The following is an 18,931-nucleotide window of genomic DNA, read 5'->3' on the forward strand; positions in this document are numbered from 1 at the left end:
TGATAGAGCTGCTCGGACACAGAGATGAGTGCTAACTAATTACCCTTACTTACAGTGGATCCACATATTAAAATGGATCAATCAGCCATAACATTAGTACCAGCTGTAGTGAAGAACACTGCTGATCTGGGTCCGGTGTCTCCTGTCTGTCGAGGGGTGGATCTACATATCAGTCAGTGAGTGAACAGTCAGTTCTTGAAGATGATGAAGGTGATGAAGCAGGAAAAATGGACAAGCGTAAGAATCTGAGACACTTTGACCAGAACCAGACTGTGATGTTCTAGATAATGACTGGGTCAGAACATCTCCAGAACATCAGCAAGCAGGTCTTGTGGTGTGTTCTCTCCCAGTATGCAGTGGTCAGTACCTACCAAAAGTGCTCCAAGGACGAACAACCAGTGAACCAGTGACAGGTTCTGTGATGTAACAGTTTGGGGGTTTGGAATCGGCCTGTTTTCCAGCTCTGTTCTGGTTCTGCTGGAGGTTCTTCTGAAGGAGGAACAGCAGAGTTTGAGCTTCTCGGTTTCTCACTTCCATCTACTGACCTCTTACTATTCCACCATCTCCAGATACACACAGATTGACATCATACAACATCTTTAATCAACGCTGTCCCGCAAAAACCTTGTATCTCCATTTTCACTATTTTCTACTTTTCTCCATAATGTGAATCTGGCAGTTGTTCTTTTTATTGCATCAGAATTTCACAATGAATAGACCGATAGAAATGCTTCAAAATGACCTGGAATAAAATCTTTGTACATTTACTTCCATTGAAAGATGAGAAAGTCTTCCTTTAAAGCTGCTGTTTTGGAGATATGAGGTTTCAGTGTGACAGTGATGTGTTTTCAACGTGATGTCGTCTACAGAGACACTTCTGCACTGTCAGTACATAAAGAAATAACTAAATAAATAAGATTTATTTACTGAATTTAAGGTGAATGTTGCAAATAAAATATTAAATACATCATTTTTAATTACATTTTTATATTTACATGTTAAATTCATATGTATAAAACTTTTTATATTAATTTAACATTTAATTATTTAAATTATTTAAGATATTTAATGTTTTTATTAATTTATTTTTTTTCACATAAACACTTCTGCATAAGTGTTGTTGCTATTTTGCATATATACACCATTTATATTTATATTTATAATTATATTTATATCCTCAGTCAGCAGTTTTTCTCGTAGACACTGTTGCATAAGATTGTAAACAACCAGTAGTTTTCCAGGGGGCGTGCGACCTCCACAGCTCTCAGGAAGAACTTCTGAGGAGGACTTGAAGGCAGCATTGGGCTACACCAGAGCCCCGCCCACTCGAGGACTCATTTGCATGCGTTGTGACGCTGTGGTCGTGCGCTCAGAGCGCAGAGCGCACAGCGGACTCCAGACCGAGCAGGCGGACGCGTAAAGGTAGCCCGGGTGTGCCCGCTCGTGCTGCGGGCTGAATTTGCCCTGCTCTGAGATCTTCAGTGTTGAGTCGAGGTCTCCAGGGCGGGAGGATTAACTGGGAGAGCAGCGCAGGACCGTGGTGAAGTTTTGATTGGCGTTGGTCTAATTTTAACCCCAGCTCGGCTGTAACTCTATCTGCTGGGTCAGTATCTGGAGGGTCACTATCTGAGGCTATGTGGTCACAGTCTCGCAGCAGCAGCAGCAGCAGCACCGAGAGAGACGGTCGGGGACTGTAGCCTGGGTCTGCTGACTGAGGTAAGGTTGACTTCAGCTGCTTAACCTCCAGCAGAGCAGAGAGGGAATACAGGGGACAGGGGGTCTGTCTGGGGTACTTCAGCTTCAGCCTCAGCTGGTCTTCTCCTGTCCTGCCAGAGCGTTTATTTATAGGCAGGGAATAAACCTGTGGGATATCCTGATAGCAGCATATCAGAAAGTACTCTAATCTCCTTTCAGAAATTCTGCAGTGTTGACCTTCTGAACCCTGGGTTTATTATTCTGTTATTAATCAGAATGCAGAAACTACTATGATTTGAATGATTTTGTGGAGTCCCACAGGGTTCTATTTTAGGGCATGTGAATTGTTCATTATGAGATAGCTGCAGTTTTGAGGGCGAGGAACTAAAGTGTGGGCCTATGTAGAGGGGTTAAGGAGTTAAAACAGTAGGTAGTCAATTGGGATAGCCTATCCTATCAGAAAATGCTTATAAATTATTTATTAAAAAAGAATATTCATAGCCTAAATCACTCAAATCAAATGATATTTTATTATATATCCTATAATCTATATAGATTATATATATATATATATATATATATATATATATATATATACTTAGTCAACTGATTAAGTGCATAAATAACATTTTTGTGATATGTTATAATGTTTATGTAACATTTAATATGTTTCTAAAACTAAAAATGTTAAAAATAAAATATTATTACATATTATATATGCATTTATTCAGTTGAAATATGTCTAAGCTTCAAGGTTGGGGTGAAAGGGTGGAGGGTTTATTTGAATATAACCTTTTATACACAAACAAAAAAATACAGACAAAAAAATGAAAGCAATAAAGAAGCATTTTAAAAATGTAAAAATAAAATATAATTACATGAAATAAAAATAAAATATGTAAAAATACTAAAAACTGTAAAATAAATAAATAAACAAGACAAAATAAGAGAAGAATCGTTTAATCTTGATTATCTCGTTAGTAATTGAAAGTGTAATGGATTAATCGTCCAGCCTTACACGCTCTTAGTGCAACCATTCTGATTGGCCCGGGGAATTCCAGACTTCCAAGAACGCCCATTTCACCTGGCAGAGGGGAACGACTCTGCTGGCTGTGTGAATATATATATATATATATATATATATATATATATATATATATAGACAAGCAGAATTATCATTAAAAACACATTTAAACAATATATAACCCACTGCACTCCCCCTCACCTTGGTGAATTTGCCTGTATATTTGCATATTAAATGTATATATTATTTTATATATCCTGTAACGCCTCGTATGTAAATAGCAGTGTGTGCATCTGTGTATTTAAAGCTTGTATATTAATGGTGTGTGTGTGTTGGAAACAGACAGTGCAGTTGTGTGTATGTATGTTAATGTGTAGTATAGAGATGCTGTCCCACAAAAAAACCTTGTATCTCCGTTATTGCCGTTTCTCATCTTTCTCCATAATGTGAATCTGGCAGTTGTTCTTTATACTGTATCAGAACTTCATGATTAACAGACCAATAGAAATGCTCCAAAATGACCTGGAAGGTTTTCTCCTCCTTCTCTAAAGCTGCTGGTCTGAGATATGAGGTTTTTGTCTGACAGTGACGATAAATTGTGTATTTTTATACTGAACTCCACAAGACCTCTGGAGGTGTCCTGCTGTGGTCTCTGGCACCAAGACTAATGTTAGCAGCAGATCCTTTAAGTCCTGTAAGTTATGAGGTGGGCGGAGCCTCCATGAGCATCAATGAGCCTTAGGTGCCCATGACCCTGTCTCTCGTTCACCGTTTGTCCTTCCTTGGAGCACTTTTGGTAGGTACTGACCACTGCATACTGCAGTAACACCCCACAAGACCTGCTTGCTGATGTTCTGGAGATGTTCTGACCCAGTCATTATCTAGAACATCACAGTCTGGTTCTGGTCAAAGTGTCTCAGGTTCTTACGCTTGTCCATTTTTCCTGCTTCATCACCTTCATCATCTTCAAGAACTGACTGTTCACTCACTGCCTAATATGTAGATCCACCCCTCGACAGACAGGAGACACTGGACCCAGATCAGCAGTGTTCTTCACTTCGTCCACAGTTTTGCCGTAATCTTATTCACGTCATGTAGATGATCTAGGCGTCTCTGAGGACCTGTTTGAGAGCCTCTATTCTGTGTCACACAGGCTTTCAGACGGCACCTGTTCAGATTCAGGTTCAGTGTGGCTCAGGACGTTCCAGACCTCCAAGAACTTTACATCACACTGTAACCTTTACGATACTTTCTTTAAAGCTTAAAAATGCTGTTCACACTCAGATGTCCAGGGCTGCTCGATTATTATGACAAAAATCATAAACACAGATAATTTGGGTCAATACTGAGATCACAGTTATTTAACACGATTACTTTTTGACTTTGGAAACATCATGGAAGTCTTTGAAGTTTAGCTACATTTCAACTGATTAAGTGCATATATAATATTTTTGTAATATTTTATAATACTTTATGTAATATTTAATATGGTTATAAAACTAAAACTATTCAATTAAATAGGGACTTTTAGGGACTAAAAAGATTGAAATAATAAAATAAAAAAATATTAAATATATATGCATTTATTCAGTTTAAATATATCTAAGCTTCAAGGTTGGGGTGAAAGGGTGGAGGGTTTATTTGTATATAACCTTTTATACACAAGCAAATAAAGCATTTTAAAAAATTAAAAATAAAATATAATTACATAAAGTTAAAATAAAATATGCAAAAATACTAAAAACTGTAAAATAAATAAATAAACAAGACAAAATGAGAGAAGAATCGTTTAATCTTGATTATCTCGTTAGTAATTGAAAGTGTAATGGATTAATCGTCCAGCCTTACACGCTCTTAGTGCAGCCATTCTGATTGGCCCGGGGAGTTCCAGACTTCCAAGAACGCCCATTTCACCTGGCAGAGGGGAAAGACTCCGCTGGCTGTGTGAATACCTCGGTTACACCAAAGCTGGCTCCAGTGCCGATAACTCCAGCTCTCGTTTAATATAATATAATACTCCGCCCTGTTATATTTCCACAGATAGGATTTTCCGCATGGGTTCTCCAGCAGAACGCTGTGTGTGTCGTTCTTAACGAGACTCTGGGGAGTCACTTGGGTGTCGTCAGGAAGCAAGCTGTTGTCAAGCGGCACGCTGCTTCTTTAGGCTTCCCGAGACAATGAGCCAATACAGGGAGCTCAACCAGCTATTCACTCCAGTTCCAGCAGTGTTCCTCAAGCACAAGCACAGGATTTCCCCTGCTTCATGATCTGCCCTCTGCCCCTAAAACACAGGCTCCAGAATGGTTCTCTGCCTGGTTTGTTTTTTTAGGCCTTAAAGATGTTCACACGTTAATGTTAATGTCTCATTTACTCTTGGAGATAAGGGTCTTTAGAAGGGTTCTTTGAGTGATGCCATAGAGGAACCACTTTGGGTTCCATTAAGATGTGGGTTTATAATAGAGATGTGTGCGAAATTGATATCCCAGCTAATATGGCCATGTGGGGTCTGTGTGGGTTCCACGATTGACCCACATATGGATGCCCACCAGGGTCAGTGATTTGACCCCATCTGGGTTGGACACTGCATATAGGGCCTAAATGAGACCCATGTGAGATTAACTTGGGCTGTAACAATGAGGACCATTTGAAGCCCAACTGAGTCCCAGTAAAAGTGTATGTACAAACCCAGGGAAGTCGTTCGAAGCATTGTTGTGAGGATTTGATTGAATTCAGTGACATTTACATTTAAGGCATTTAGCAGACGCTCTTCTCCAGAGCGACTCACAAAAGTGCTTTACTATTTACCCAAGAAGAACCTCAGCTAGTTTAAATAGAGTAAAATTCAGATCCTCTAATCTTAGACTCTACTAAACACAAGTCAGTATGGAGACCATAGTACTCTTCTCTTCGCCTGAGTACTCTCAGAAGAGGAGGGTCTTCAGTTTGGGTTTGAGGACAGTGAGTGTTTGGTGCTGTTCGGACACCCAGGGGACATTCGCTCCACCACTTCGGTGCAGGACAGTAAAAAGTCTGGACGCTCGTCTTCCGTGGATCTTAAAGGATGGCGGGTCGAGCCGAGCCGTACTTGAAGCTGGAAGGACTCTCAGTGCAGATCGGCTTTTGACCATCGCCATCAAGTACGGAGGGGCTGGCTGGTCCAGTCTTGGCTTTGTAGGCCAGAGTCAGGGTCTGAATCTGATTCTGAATACTTAAACAAGAAACTAAAATATTATTAAATATTATATATGCATTCATTCAGTTCAAATATATCAAAGCTTCAAGATCAGGGTATAACCTTTTATACACAGAAAACAGAAAAATACACAGACAAAAAAATGAAATTGTATATAATAGTAGTAGGTAAACAACACACCTGCAGTAGACTATCTAAATGAAGTGCTACCGTCCCTTTCTGACACTTCTATAAGTTTATTATCAAACCGGTATGAATTCCAGCTGTCAGAAATGTTTAAAAGTGCTCTCAGAAGCACACAGCTCTTTTACTTTTCAGCTCTCCGTCTAATTTTACACTTATAATAACTTCAACTCCAAACATTCCACACCAATAACAGCTTATTAAGGACAGTGCAGCCAGTCTGCTCAGCTATGTGTTTACCATCAGAATGCATCACTCCTACCACTCAGAGCCCGTGGGCCTCGCCAGAGGTTAGGAGGCTACACTTCCCAAACAACAGCGTCCATTGTTGATTCCTGATCTCTCTGGCTCCTGGAAGAAGCTCCTCTTCAAGACTGGTCTGAGAGCAGTTTGGTCAGCCCTGCTGAGGGCTAAGGTTACAGCCTGCATGGTGAGATGCACAACGTAAAAGGGCAGCTTCTGCACTGATCTCTCCGAGACCTTTATGCCGGCCATTGTGGGAGAAGCAGCTGGTTTTACCCTGGAGAGGAAGCAGGATTCCTGTTGGCCGCATCTCACGACGGACAAGTTTCCTGCCAAGCACAACTCCGAGTCTCATGGAGAAAGATGTGGGGGAGGTCGCTGCTGCATGAGGGAACAATGGACTACAGCAAGTTCAGCTGGGTGTTTGGAAGCAGTGTGCAACAGTGTGGAGAGAGTGACGAGGGGGGAGGTGGACTGCTGTGGTAGTGAACCATGATAATTCCCAAACTCAGACATAACATTAGAACCAAGTGAAGAACACTGCTGATCTGGGTCCAGTGGCTCCTGTCTGTCGAGGGGTGGATCTACATATTAGGCAGTGAGTGAACAGTCAGTTCTTGAAGATGATGAAGCAGGAAAAATGGACAAGCGTAAGAATCTTTGACAAGAACCAGACTGTGATGTTCTAGATAATGACTGGGTCAGAACATCTCCAGAACATCAGCAAGCAGGTCTTGTGGGGTGTTCTCTCCCAGTATGCAGTGGTCAGTACCTACCAAAAGTGCTCCAAGGAAGGCCAACCAGTGAACCGGTGACATGGGGGTCATGGGGGCCCAAGGCTCATTGATGCTCATGGAGGGCCCATCCACCTCACAACTTACAGGACTTAAAGGATCTGCTGCTAATGATAGTCTTGGTGTCAGAGACCACAGCAGGACACAGCTGTTTTCGTAGGATTTGGGGGTGTGGCAGGGTGGTCTACACAATATTAGGGAGGGGGCAATGGACTATGACTGACCAGCTGACCAGCCACAGTACAAATTATTACCAAACCTTCCCATGGCCTGAGCTATTGGAACCTATAGCTCAACAGGTCTAAACAGGTCTAACTAAACAGGTTGTGAATATGTATAATTATAATATAATCTAATATAATGATACATGATATTATATAGCATTAATAATAATAATATTCAGCAGTGTGTTTATTAATGGGCCATAAAGTGTATTGTTCTATGTGAAAATCCCATCGGTTTGGGTGTGTTGTGATAATTGTGTATTGTCCACTACTGTGAGAATACTTTTAAATAGTATATTTATAATAATTTATATAAATGTGTAAATACTATTTTACTATACTATATAGTAAGTATAGTATTGATCGGATACTATATGTTTTGCTATATTAATTTATAAAATGTTTAAATACTATTTTAAATGCGTGAAAAATAACTGAATCAATTTGAAATATAAAAAATTAAGGTTCATTGAATAGTTTTTAGAGGAATACTGATCAGATTTATTCACGCTCAGATATTATTTATATTACTCCTCAAACAGAGTCGGGTTTCTGAATCAGATTAAACGCTGTCGATCTTCGTCCACCACTTTTATTCCGTACTTGTGATTGTGTGATATTCAGCAGTTCTGTTTTTAACAGGTTTTAAGAGGAAGCCATGCCTGTCCCTCCACCTCCACCTCCCCCAGCACCTCCACCTCCACCCCCACCAGTTCAGCTACAGGTAACACACACACACACACACTGAATCATGCGCACAAACCAGTCAATGAACCACAGATAAGTATAATTCACATGTATAAGCACTTTCAGAGTTCCCCACATCAGCTCTGTCAGTCCACATCACCACCATCCTCCTGTGAACCACCTGGACACGTTTACATTATTAATTACAGATAATATTACACACACACAGACACACACACACACACACACTGGGGCAGACGGCACTCAGTGGTGTCACATTTTCAGAGCTGGCTCCCTGCGGTCTCTCATGCTTAATTCATGCTCCCTTTGAACTCCCTCTGTGCAGCGCCACCTCTGGTTCATTTGAATACTGCAGACCTCCACAAACCTCCCTATGCTGATCTCTCAAAGCTCTCTAGCCTAAAGGATCAGGATGTGGGTGTACAGTTCAGTTCCTTAGTCTACCATAATAATAATAATAATAATAATAATAACAATCATAATAATAATGGAATTTTAATAATAAGAACAGTAGAATTAAAAGCACATGCTACATTATATTATAGCAGGAATTTAACCTCTGCATTTAACCCATCTGTGGAAGTGAACACACACACACATATACTGTAGTGATTAGGGCTGTTAGAACAAACACCCAGATCTGTGGGCGGCCCCCTCAGCACCGAGGGAGCAGTTCGTAATTAGGCGCCTCGCACCAGGGTACAGCCGTGAATGTTGAGGGAGGAGAAAATGCTGTTCCATCGGAATCGAAGGCAGGATCGATCCGAGGGATCAAACTGGCAACCTTCTGATGCTGGTTTTCTATCCCTTAGATCACGGCTACCCCAAAGCTCACTGTACAACAAGACACATTATATAGAATTTTTAAAAATATATTATAGTACATATATGATATATATTTTAAAAATATTAATTATTTTTGTCATTACGTTTAGATTCTTCTATTAAAATGATAATTTTTGTATATTTTTGAACGCTATTGTGGAGGATGAGGAATTATAACTGTGACCTGTTGATGACATCACTAAAGGGCGGAGTCAGACATTTTAAACATCCGGGGCTTAGCCCTCAGCTTCACAATTCTGCTTTTCATAACAAATATAACTAATGACATATTTACATTCCCACATAAAACCATAACCAGTGTACCAGCCGGGTTATGCATATGAGTTCCAGTCCCAAACTTAGTTTAAACCAATAATGTATAAACAGAAAGATTGTCTAAAATTAGGCTTTAATATTTGCATTTGCATAATTATATTTTTAATATGAAATAATATCAATAAAGAGTTATAATCTTACATTAAGTATGATTAAGCTTAAGTATGATTTTAAGTTTCATATTAGCACAGTTACTTTGCTAACTGTAACCAATGTATTGTCAAATCGTAAATAACAGTCTGACACTTCCTCCTGTTTTAATGTAAAAATGTTTACATTAATTTATTGCCCCCCTCAGGGCAGCATTTACTGTAAATGTCATGTAATAATGTCAAGTCAAATTTATTTGTATAGCTTTTTACAACTGTTGTCGTCACAAAGCAGCTTTACATAATTAGTAATTAGTAAAAGACAAAAAAAAAAGAAAAAACATAAGAAAACATGAAGGATCCAAGACCCCCAGTGAGCCCCAACGGCGACAGTGGCAAGGAGAACCTCCCTCAGAGCTGGAGGAAGAAACCTTGGGAGGAACCAAGACTCACCAGGGGGACCCGACCCGTCCTCCTCTGATCAGAACTATTTATACATTATTGATAAAAGTTACCAAACCATCTAAACTGTTGAACCACTCTGATCATAATCATAATATAATAATCATGGTGTAGTATAGCCTAATATAGTCATGGCAGTGATGGTCAGAGTAATGATAGTTAATAGTGCAGGTAGTTAAGAGTCAGTTTAGGTTGAACATGGTCATTAGACAGGTAGCAGTTGTAGGAGGGTGTGCCGCTGGTCTGGTATGGGTGGTGGTGGGGGCGGGCCTGCTGGTAGGTGGCAGCTGGTCTGACGCAGGTAGAGGGGACCTCAGCGGGCAATCTTTCAGCAGGTCGGGCTGGGTGACCATTTACTCTGAGAAGGAATGTAAAAATGTAAAAAAAAAAATATATATTTATATTATGCTAACCACGTCCCCTACTCCCTGTCCACTCACCCCCAAACAACACCTACGCTGGCCGACGCTGACCCTGCTGAAGCTGAATCATGGACTATGGCTGATGCTTGTGTTCCACTCTTGAAAAACGCTCTTAAATCCATGGTGACCGAGCTAGCGCAAGCTACCTACTAGCAAGCCTTCTCACTGAGGTGACAGACCTGAAATACTGAAGACTGAAGGTCAGATTACCGTGTCAGAATCAGATTTTAAATCTCTGATATAATTTGATTAAACCCTCATGAGTAGTTCGTAGCGTTCAGATCAATAATCCACTGAAACCTGATTTTCTGGCCTTTTCTGGAGACTGCACTCGTGGTGATCTTCCCATCTCGGGGGGCTTTCCCTACTAGCACGTTGACCCTCCTCTGCTTACAGCGTAACCAGCTGAGTGCCCATTCATATTTCAACCAGTGTCCGCACAGGGCAGTGGTGGTTTAGCGGTCAGAGCACTGGGCTATTGATGACAGGGTTGTGGCTTCGATGTTGGGGCCTTGAGCACCCTCGCTGCTCCCTCCCTGGGCACTGCAGCGATGGCTGCCCATCACTCCGGGCATGTGTGCTCACTGTCACTGTGTGCGTTTACTCACTAGTGTGTGTGTGCGTTCACTGCATGGATGGGTTAAAGATGGAGGCCAATTTTTGTCTGTGTCCAACACTGAAGATGGCTGTCTTGTCTCTCCTCATCCACTCTGTCAACTGTAGTGACAGGACAGGTCCATAGATGGCCATGACATTTCCCCAGAACCTTTGGGGCAGTGATTTAGCCAGTCCAGTCAGAGACAGTGAGGGGAAAAGTTACTAAAGTTACTTTTAAAACTTAATTATCTAAAAAGATTTGGGGCTTTTGGATAAAAAAACATCCGGAACATCCGATATTATCTGAGTGCTGTCTGATCTCTCTCTCCTATAGATTAGACTCTTACGGATTTAGCATGTTAAACATATGTAGTAGGGTAGCCTGTTCACACAGAACCACAACATAGGCCTATCACAGCTTCAGGATTCTGTACAGTCTCATGTCATTTCTTACTTATCTCTCTCTGTCTCTCTCTCTCTCTCTCTCTTTCCCCAGTCACCCCCCGAACCTCCTAAAATCCCGCACTCTGAAGGAGGAGGGCGCAGCGCTCTTCTGGCAGACATAAGCCGAGGAATTCGGCTGAAAAAGGTCACTCAGGTTAACGACCGCAGCGCTCCGGTTCTCGACAGTGAGTCCACATTCGATAATTTCTCATTAGATAGACACAGATTATTGATCCCGAAGGCAATTTAACAGCCAGTAGCAACAAAATATATATTTTTTAATATTTTTTTTTTTAATAAAAATATTCATTTGATCCAACCGGAGATGAAAAGGCAGTGCAGTTATAAAGAATAAAGAGTGAATTTATTCAGAATATAATACTGAATAAATAAATAAATAAATATCTGTGGTGTGATTCAGTTCAGTTGGGGCTGGACTGAGTCAGTGGTGCAGGAATGAGGTCAGTCACCTGAGTCTGTTTACAGCCGTAGGTCTGTCTGTGGGACAGCAGGGCCTAGTCAGGGTCAGATGATCGAGTTCAGACTGCAGAATCTTTACAGCACATGCAGATTTGCAGATTAGGCAGCCTGGGCAGCACTGCTTTCATCACAGTGTTGGATCACGCTGGTCGAACCTTTAACCCTTCAGTGCTGAGTCAAAAGCACACGAGTTACTCTGGCACTGGGTAGAAGGAGCTTGATGCTGACGCTGTTATTGGATGGACTGTGATGGCTTCTGAGTGACCATGCTAGTCTTTTCAGAAGTGCTTTTTGATAGATTTATGAAGATTGTGGTTAGAGAGACATTATATGTCCAAATGTTTGTGGACACCACTTTTAATGGATACATTGAGCTACTTTAACTTGCACTCATTGCTGGCATTGATGTGCAAATGCACACACTCAGCTTGTCTAGGCCCTGTAGAGGAGTGCTGCCAATAGAATAGGACTCTCTGGAGCAGATCAACATGGTGAACCTATTGGCACCACGCTGCCTAATAGTGCCAGGCGTGGGCTAGAGGGGTATAAAGCCCCCCAGCATTGAGGAGCTGTGGAGCAGTGGAGGAACTGTGTTCTCTGGAATGATGGTGGTGGAGCTCCATCCAGTACTTTTGGGATGAGTTGGGGTTTTGATTATCATCCAACATCCTGACCTCACTAGCACTCTTGTTGCTAAATGCAATCAAATCCTCACAGCAATCCTCCTCCATAATCTTGTAGACAGTCTTTTTCTTTGGACAGTAGAGACAGTTACTCCAACAAAAGATGGAATACTTAAATTGATTTCAGAAGAAAGAATGAATGAGCAGGTGTCCCAATACTTTTGTCCATATAGTGTATTTTCTACAGCATATTAATCTGAGCTAACCTTAATTTCTCAGATGTATAAATAAAATGTGTAGGAGTCTTTTGGAAAGTGAGAGTGAGGAGAGAGGTAGAAAGCCTCTGCTGATAAGGTTTTATTTATACCAAGGTCTACCAGTGGCTCTCACACTTGTATATATGTGTGTGTAGGAGTGTGTGTGTGTCCACACACAAAGCACTGTGTGTTATAGGAAGGAATGCACCGCAGTAGATAAAGACCACAGCCAGAGGAAAGGAACTGAGGGAATGGAGGTGAAGCAGAACTGAGGGCAGGGGACTATATCTAACCCCCTGCTTGCTGTGTGTCTGTGCTCGCCTCACTACAGCTCCCAGAGCGAGCAGCGGGGATGCCGGTGGGAACGGAGGAAACTCTGGTGGACCACCCGCACAGGGGCCCACTCTGAGTGGGCTTTTCGCTGGAGGATTTCCCGTCCTCAGGCCGGTGGGACAGAGGGACAAAACCCTACACCACAGCCCAGGTACTCCCAGCTCGTCCACACTACCACACCCTGCAGTACTGCTGAAAGAGTGGGAGCGCTTGTGATCGGATCGGATCGGATTTCTCACAGTATTCCCGCTGGAGGAGGGGCATGGCATATATTAATAATGAATTAATGGACATGAGGCACCTAGGTTCACTTGCGAGCCAGCCACAGGTATCAGCTCAGCTGACTCGTGTGGGAGATGGACAGGGTGGTCTCACGGTTATTGTATTTTCTGGCTGGGACAGTGACGTGGTTAATGTGGGCGGGGCTTTGCGGTCAGGGACGCATCGAGACGGTTTGGTGTTCACACTGGATCGGGTATCAGATAATTAGTCTGACACAAAGGACCGATCCATTCACAGAACCCGATTCTCGCACTGTCCTCAGTGAATATGGGGGAACTGAGATAAACGGCTACAAGCTTGGAAAGCTGGACGAACCTAGTGATGCACCGATCCGATACTAGGATCAGATATCGGTCCCGATACTAACTAAATTAGTCTGATATCAAAGGGCCGATCCATTTACGGAGCCCGATTCTCACACAGCCGGTAGTCTAGGCTTCCTAACCCAGGATCAGAGGAACCTACAGACATCATACATCACACATCATAGCAAACAGCAGGACTCCTCCTATCTAACCAACTATCATCCAATCCATGCCTCAATTCTATAAGGAGAACTGGGAAGGGAGGGGCTGCTCGCTCCTCTTTAGTCTCACAGACTTCAAATTTCAGAATAAAAGTCCTGAGCCCAGACAGCACCGAGGTCCAGCACAGGTAATCATTGAGTTTATTAATACCTGTGTTCATTTTGTTATAGTCTGTTTTATAAAGTTAGTAAAGTAACGATTTACTAACTACCGCCAACCCTGATGCCTTAAGTCTCTCCCAGATGATCAAGTATATGGTCTATTAATTCAACAATGGTATCGGATCGGTATCGGCCCATATGCAAAGTTCATGTATCGGTATCGATATTGGGACAGAAAAAGACGTATCAGTGCATCCCTACTGCACATTAATTAACAGTGATACAAATATGGTTGTACACACCTAAAGGTTGTGTGTTTCTTATTCATTTTGTTATTAATATTTGTTTGTTTGTTTGTTTGTTTGTTTGTTGGTGTTCTCCACAGTGTCTCGATCTGGTTCTACTGCCAGTCTGAAGCAGCCTCTATGGAACCTGCCTTCTCAGGGGGAAAGTTTAAGGCGCAGCACCCCCGACCTTTCTCCCTCCCACAGACCTCTAGAAAGGACGGCCTCTCTGACTAAAGCACGCCCCGCCTCCTCCTACACGGCTCCGCCTTCCCCTAGCCAGCCCACTCCACCTTGCTTCAAGCCTCCGACCTCTGCTCCCTCCACCATGCCGCCTCCTCCACCTCCTCTCTCACTTTTTCCAGAGCGGTCCACCTACAGACCACCTCCACCACTCCCTTCCTGTCCTCCTCCACCTCCTCCACCCCAGTTCACCAAACCCACTTGGTTACCCATTCAAACGCACTCATGCCCACCCATGCCCACAACTCCACCTCCACCGCCGCCTCCCTCAGCTCCTCCATCCTCACTTCCTGATAGGTCGTCAGGGTTCTTCTACCCTCCACCTCCTTCTCCAGGTCTATCAGACTTTAAGTTTGGAAACTTCAGGGACAGTCAGTTAGGCTCTCCTCCTCCACCTCCTCCACCTCCTCTGCCTGCTTCTTTTGCACCCAGTCTTCCATCGTCTCTACCCCCACCTCCACCACCACTGCCTCCTAAAGTACCCACTGTGCCCCCACCAACATACAGGCCTGCAGTGCCCCCTCTGCCTCCCTCCTACCCCTGCACTGCACCCAGTCGGAGACCCCCTGCAATACCCAGGACTGCAGGTACATCTCAAAGCTGCTGTAACTTGAGTTTTCTTGAGCTTTCCATGTGTATTTTTAAGGATAATAAAAACAATAATACTCACTTTTATAACTATGCATATAATAGTGGATGGCGTCTAAATCATCACAGAACGGCAGAATCACATCTGTCCTCTAGAAGGTGCAGTTCAAGCCTCCAAAAGAACACTCTAGAACGTCGAGTTCATCTCAGTATTGAGTAGGACCTCCTATTGCCACCATAATAGCTCTGACCAATCGAGGCATGGACTCCATAAGACACAGTGTAGCCTATGGAATGATGAATGGTGGTGGTGGTATGGGGGGCCCCATAAGGCTTGGGCCGGTATACTGTGATGTGTTGGTCATATCGTGCAGCTCTGATAGAGAAACAGCCTGTGATGTGTTTTTACCTGCACTGATACTAGACGTCCTTTAACCATGATTGACTGTAGCAGGTGCTGGGCGATTGGTTCCTCCCCCTGCCCCGCCCGCTCGCTCTCCTACCACTGAATTGTCCTGCAGAATCCCACCTCCTCCTCCACCTCTGCCTCCAGCTCCTCCCAACTCACTGAGGAATGGACATCTGCACAGCCTTGGTAAAAAAGCTCTTATCCTTTAATGCCTGTGCATCTCTGAATATCAGCTGCACTGGACTTTAACCATGCATTCACAGCCGCACTATGTGTCCAAATGTTTGTGGACACCCCTTATTATGAATGCATTCAGCTACTTTAAGTTGAACCCATTACTGAAACAAATGTGCCAGTGCACACACACAGCTTGTCTAGTCCCTTTAGAGAAGTACTGCCAATAGAATAGGACTCTCTGGAGCAGATAAACACTATTAGTCATGAGCCATCCCCGTTTCTGTTAGGCTTACAGGTACAGTCTCTGTACCTATTTGCTATGGATTATTACTGTACCAAGTCTGAAGAATTTCACTGCATTTTCTGTCTTTTTTCAGATGACTTTGAGTCTAAATTTCAGTTCCACCCAATTGAGGACTTCCCTCCTCCTGAAGAGTTTAAGCCCTTCCCGAGAATATACCCCAGCAAAGAGAACAGAGGTACATTGATCTCTCTCGCGCTCAGTCTTAGTCTATCAATGTAAACAACATTATTCACATTAGTCCAAAAACCCTCCCAGTACCACCATGACCCCTCCCAGTACAGCCAAAACTCCTCCCAGTACAGCCAAAACACCTGCCAATATAACCAAACTCCCTCCCAGTTTAACCAAAAGCCCTCCCTGTACAACCAAAACCCCTCCCTGTACAACCAAACCCCCCCCAGTACAACCAAAACGTCTCCCAGTACAGCCAAAATTCTTCCCAGTAAAGTAAAAACTTCTCCCAGTACAACCAAAAGTCCTCCCAGTACAACCAAAAGTCCTCCTAGTACAACCAAAACCCCTCCCAGTACAACCAAAAAATCTCCCAGTATAACAAAAACCCCTCCCAGCACAGCCAAAAACCCTCCCAGTACAACCAAAACTCCTCTCAGTACGACCAAAACTTTCTCAGTATAACCAAAACCCCTCCCAGTACAACCATAACTCCTCCCAGTACAGCCAAAAACCCTCCCAGTATAATCAAAACGTCTCCCAGTACAACCAAAAACCCTCCCTGTACAACCAAAACGTCTCCCAGTACAGCCAAAATTCTTCCCAGTACAGCCAAAACTTCTCCCAGTACAACCAAAAACCCTCCCAGTACAACCATAACTCCTCCCAGTACAACCAAAACCCCTCCCAGTACAACCAAACCCCCTCCCAGTACAACCAAAAACCCTCCCAGTACAACCAAACCCCCTCCCAGTACAACCAAAACCCCTCCCAGTAAAACCATAACCCCTCCCAGTAAAACCATAACTCCTCCCAGTACAGCCAAAAACCCTCCCTGTATAACCAAAAGCGAAACCCAGTTTCAGCATCTGATGCAGAGGTAAAGGAACTACTCGGGAGGTAATATCAGTGATTTTTAATATCAACACCAACATTGTTGACCATCCTGCTCCATTCACACCCAGATCAACTCTCCCCCACAGTGACGTCTCAGCCTCCTGGAATGAGAACCTACCTGAGATGAACAGGATGGAAACCTCGTGTGGTGCTAACCTTCATCAGACTACTTCACTGATGAGGACAAAGGTCTAAATCCATCTTCAGCTGATCTCTGAAAATGTGAGCAGTACGTTGCCTCAGACTCTGAATGTTCAGAGTTTAGACTCTTGGCAGCAAAACACATCATCCAACCACTGACCAAAGCCGCAGACCTCGTTTTGGAAAAGCTCTCGCATTCTTGGGATACTGGGATACGTCCCTGTCTAAACTTCATGCTTCTACATGGACATGTAGACTTCTTCCAGCCGACTAAACGGTGTGACAGCTGATGCTCTGCCTGTATCGTTGGGCGGGTCTCTGCCATTAACTGTGTGTAGTCGAATCCTAGCCCCTAATCCCATACGAGAAGAAGGTCCATCCATGGAGGGATGAAAACCTGCCCTCAAAGATTTCCAGTTCACACCTGGAAGTTGTTTTGTGAAATACACTATATGGACAAAAGTATTGGGACACCTGCTCATTCATTGTTTCTTCTGAAATCAAGGCTATTAAAAGAGTTTCTCCTGCTTCTGTTGGAGTAACTGTCTCTACTGTCCAGAGAAGAAGACTTTCTACTAGATTTTGGAGAAGGAGCATTGCTGTGAGGATTTGATTGCATTCAGCGACAAGAGCATAAATGAGGTCAAGATGCTGGATGATGATCATCACCCCACCTCATCATCCCCAACCCACCAACTCATCCCATCCAAAAGTACTGGATGGAGCTCCACCACCATCATTCCAGAGAACACATTGGATCTATTGGCAGTACTTTAACAGTACTTGCTGTTAGAGCTGCAAAGGGGGACCAACTCCATATTAATGGGTCATAAATATGTCATAAAGGTTTATGTAGGTGGAATAGGTGTCCCAATACTTTTGTCCAAAGTGTACCATCTATCATGCTAATAAGATTTAATAATCCAGTTTTCAAAAATAATCATTTTTAATTCAATTGTTTGATTCAATACTTGATATGAATTAAACAGTTTTAAATTAATAGAGAAAATCAATATAGGTATTTTTTAAAAACTATATTGGACTCTGCCTTTAAAGCAACACTGTGTAGCATTTTACTTTAACCAGCAGCTTCAGGATCATGCTGATGCTCCACTGACTGGAACAGGGAGAAGGGCGTCTCCGTCATTCCCACTCCGGGCCGGAGCGCTGCTGCTACTGCACTATGGAGGTTTGGTGGTGGAGCTGCAGGAGGAGAACCTCTCTCCAGAACTGCTGTGTAACGCTGCAGAACCCATAGAGTCCTATTAGTGTAAAATCCTGTAGTATTACTCTACCACCTCAGCTCACATGCTGCTCCACCTTCAGATCAAGCTTCTGCAGCTCTCACACTGTCCAGTAAACATGTCCTTTAGTCTTGGTGACTCAAAGTGTAACTTACACTTCTCATCTGTAGGGGGAGCCCCGGAGCAAGAAATACCAGTTTACATAGTGTTGCTTTAAAGGCAGGATTTCTTAAAGAGACACAAGATGAAAGTAGAGAAGCAGTAATAAACATTTCGTCTGGCTGAAGCCTAAGGTTAGATTTCAAGCAGAGCTTTAGGCCACAACCAGGCAGAGCACTTTTATTTTACATACTATAATCAGTGAATCAGAGTGTGTGTGTGTGTGTGTGTGTGTGTGTGAGTGTGTGTTTGTAGGTTTTTGTCTCATCAAATATGTACTAATCACTTTCATATTCAGCTTCTATTCCTGTTTTTCCTGAGCTTCTGTCTGTGCCACGTTTGGACAGTTTTATCAAGCTGGATAAAAAAAAACATTCATAAGACACTCTGGGAAACAGCGCCATCCACTGGAGCAGATCTGTGTGAATAACTGTTTGACTGAATAAATGACTGTCTAACTTGAATAAGAGTG

General features: G+C 43.0%; 1 protein-coding gene across 2 annotated transcripts; it reads left to right on the forward strand.

Moving 5' to 3' along the window:
* The first annotated feature begins 1,399 nt into the window (after positions 1 to 1,399).
* Positions 1,400 to 18,926, forward strand: wipf3 (WAS/WASL interacting protein family member 3). Of its 2 annotated transcripts, none has more exons than XM_072676497.1 (8): positions 1,400 to 1,716; positions 7,999 to 8,080; positions 11,292 to 11,424; positions 12,931 to 13,083; positions 14,228 to 14,956; positions 15,409 to 15,552; positions 15,921 to 16,022; positions 17,002 to 18,926. In XM_072676497.1, the coding sequence occupies exons 2-8, from the start codon at positions 8,015 to 8,017 to the stop codon at positions 17,040 to 17,042; spliced, it is 1,368 nt and encodes a 455-aa protein (XP_072532598.1). In that variant the 5' UTR covers positions 1,400 to 1,716; positions 7,999 to 8,014; the 3' UTR covers positions 17,043 to 18,926. The 2 variants fall into 2 exon arrangements, with proteins under 2 accessions (XP_072532598.1, XP_072532599.1); XM_072676498.1 differs by having other exon boundaries at positions 15,412 to 15,552.
* Positions 18,927 to 18,931: the final 5 nt, after the last annotated feature.

Source organism: Salminus brasiliensis, chromosome 3 (assembly GCF_030463535.1).
Source record: "Salminus brasiliensis chromosome 3, fSalBra1.hap2, whole genome shotgun sequence".
Taxonomy (NCBI): domain Eukaryota; kingdom Metazoa; phylum Chordata; class Actinopteri; order Characiformes; family Bryconidae; genus Salminus; species Salminus brasiliensis.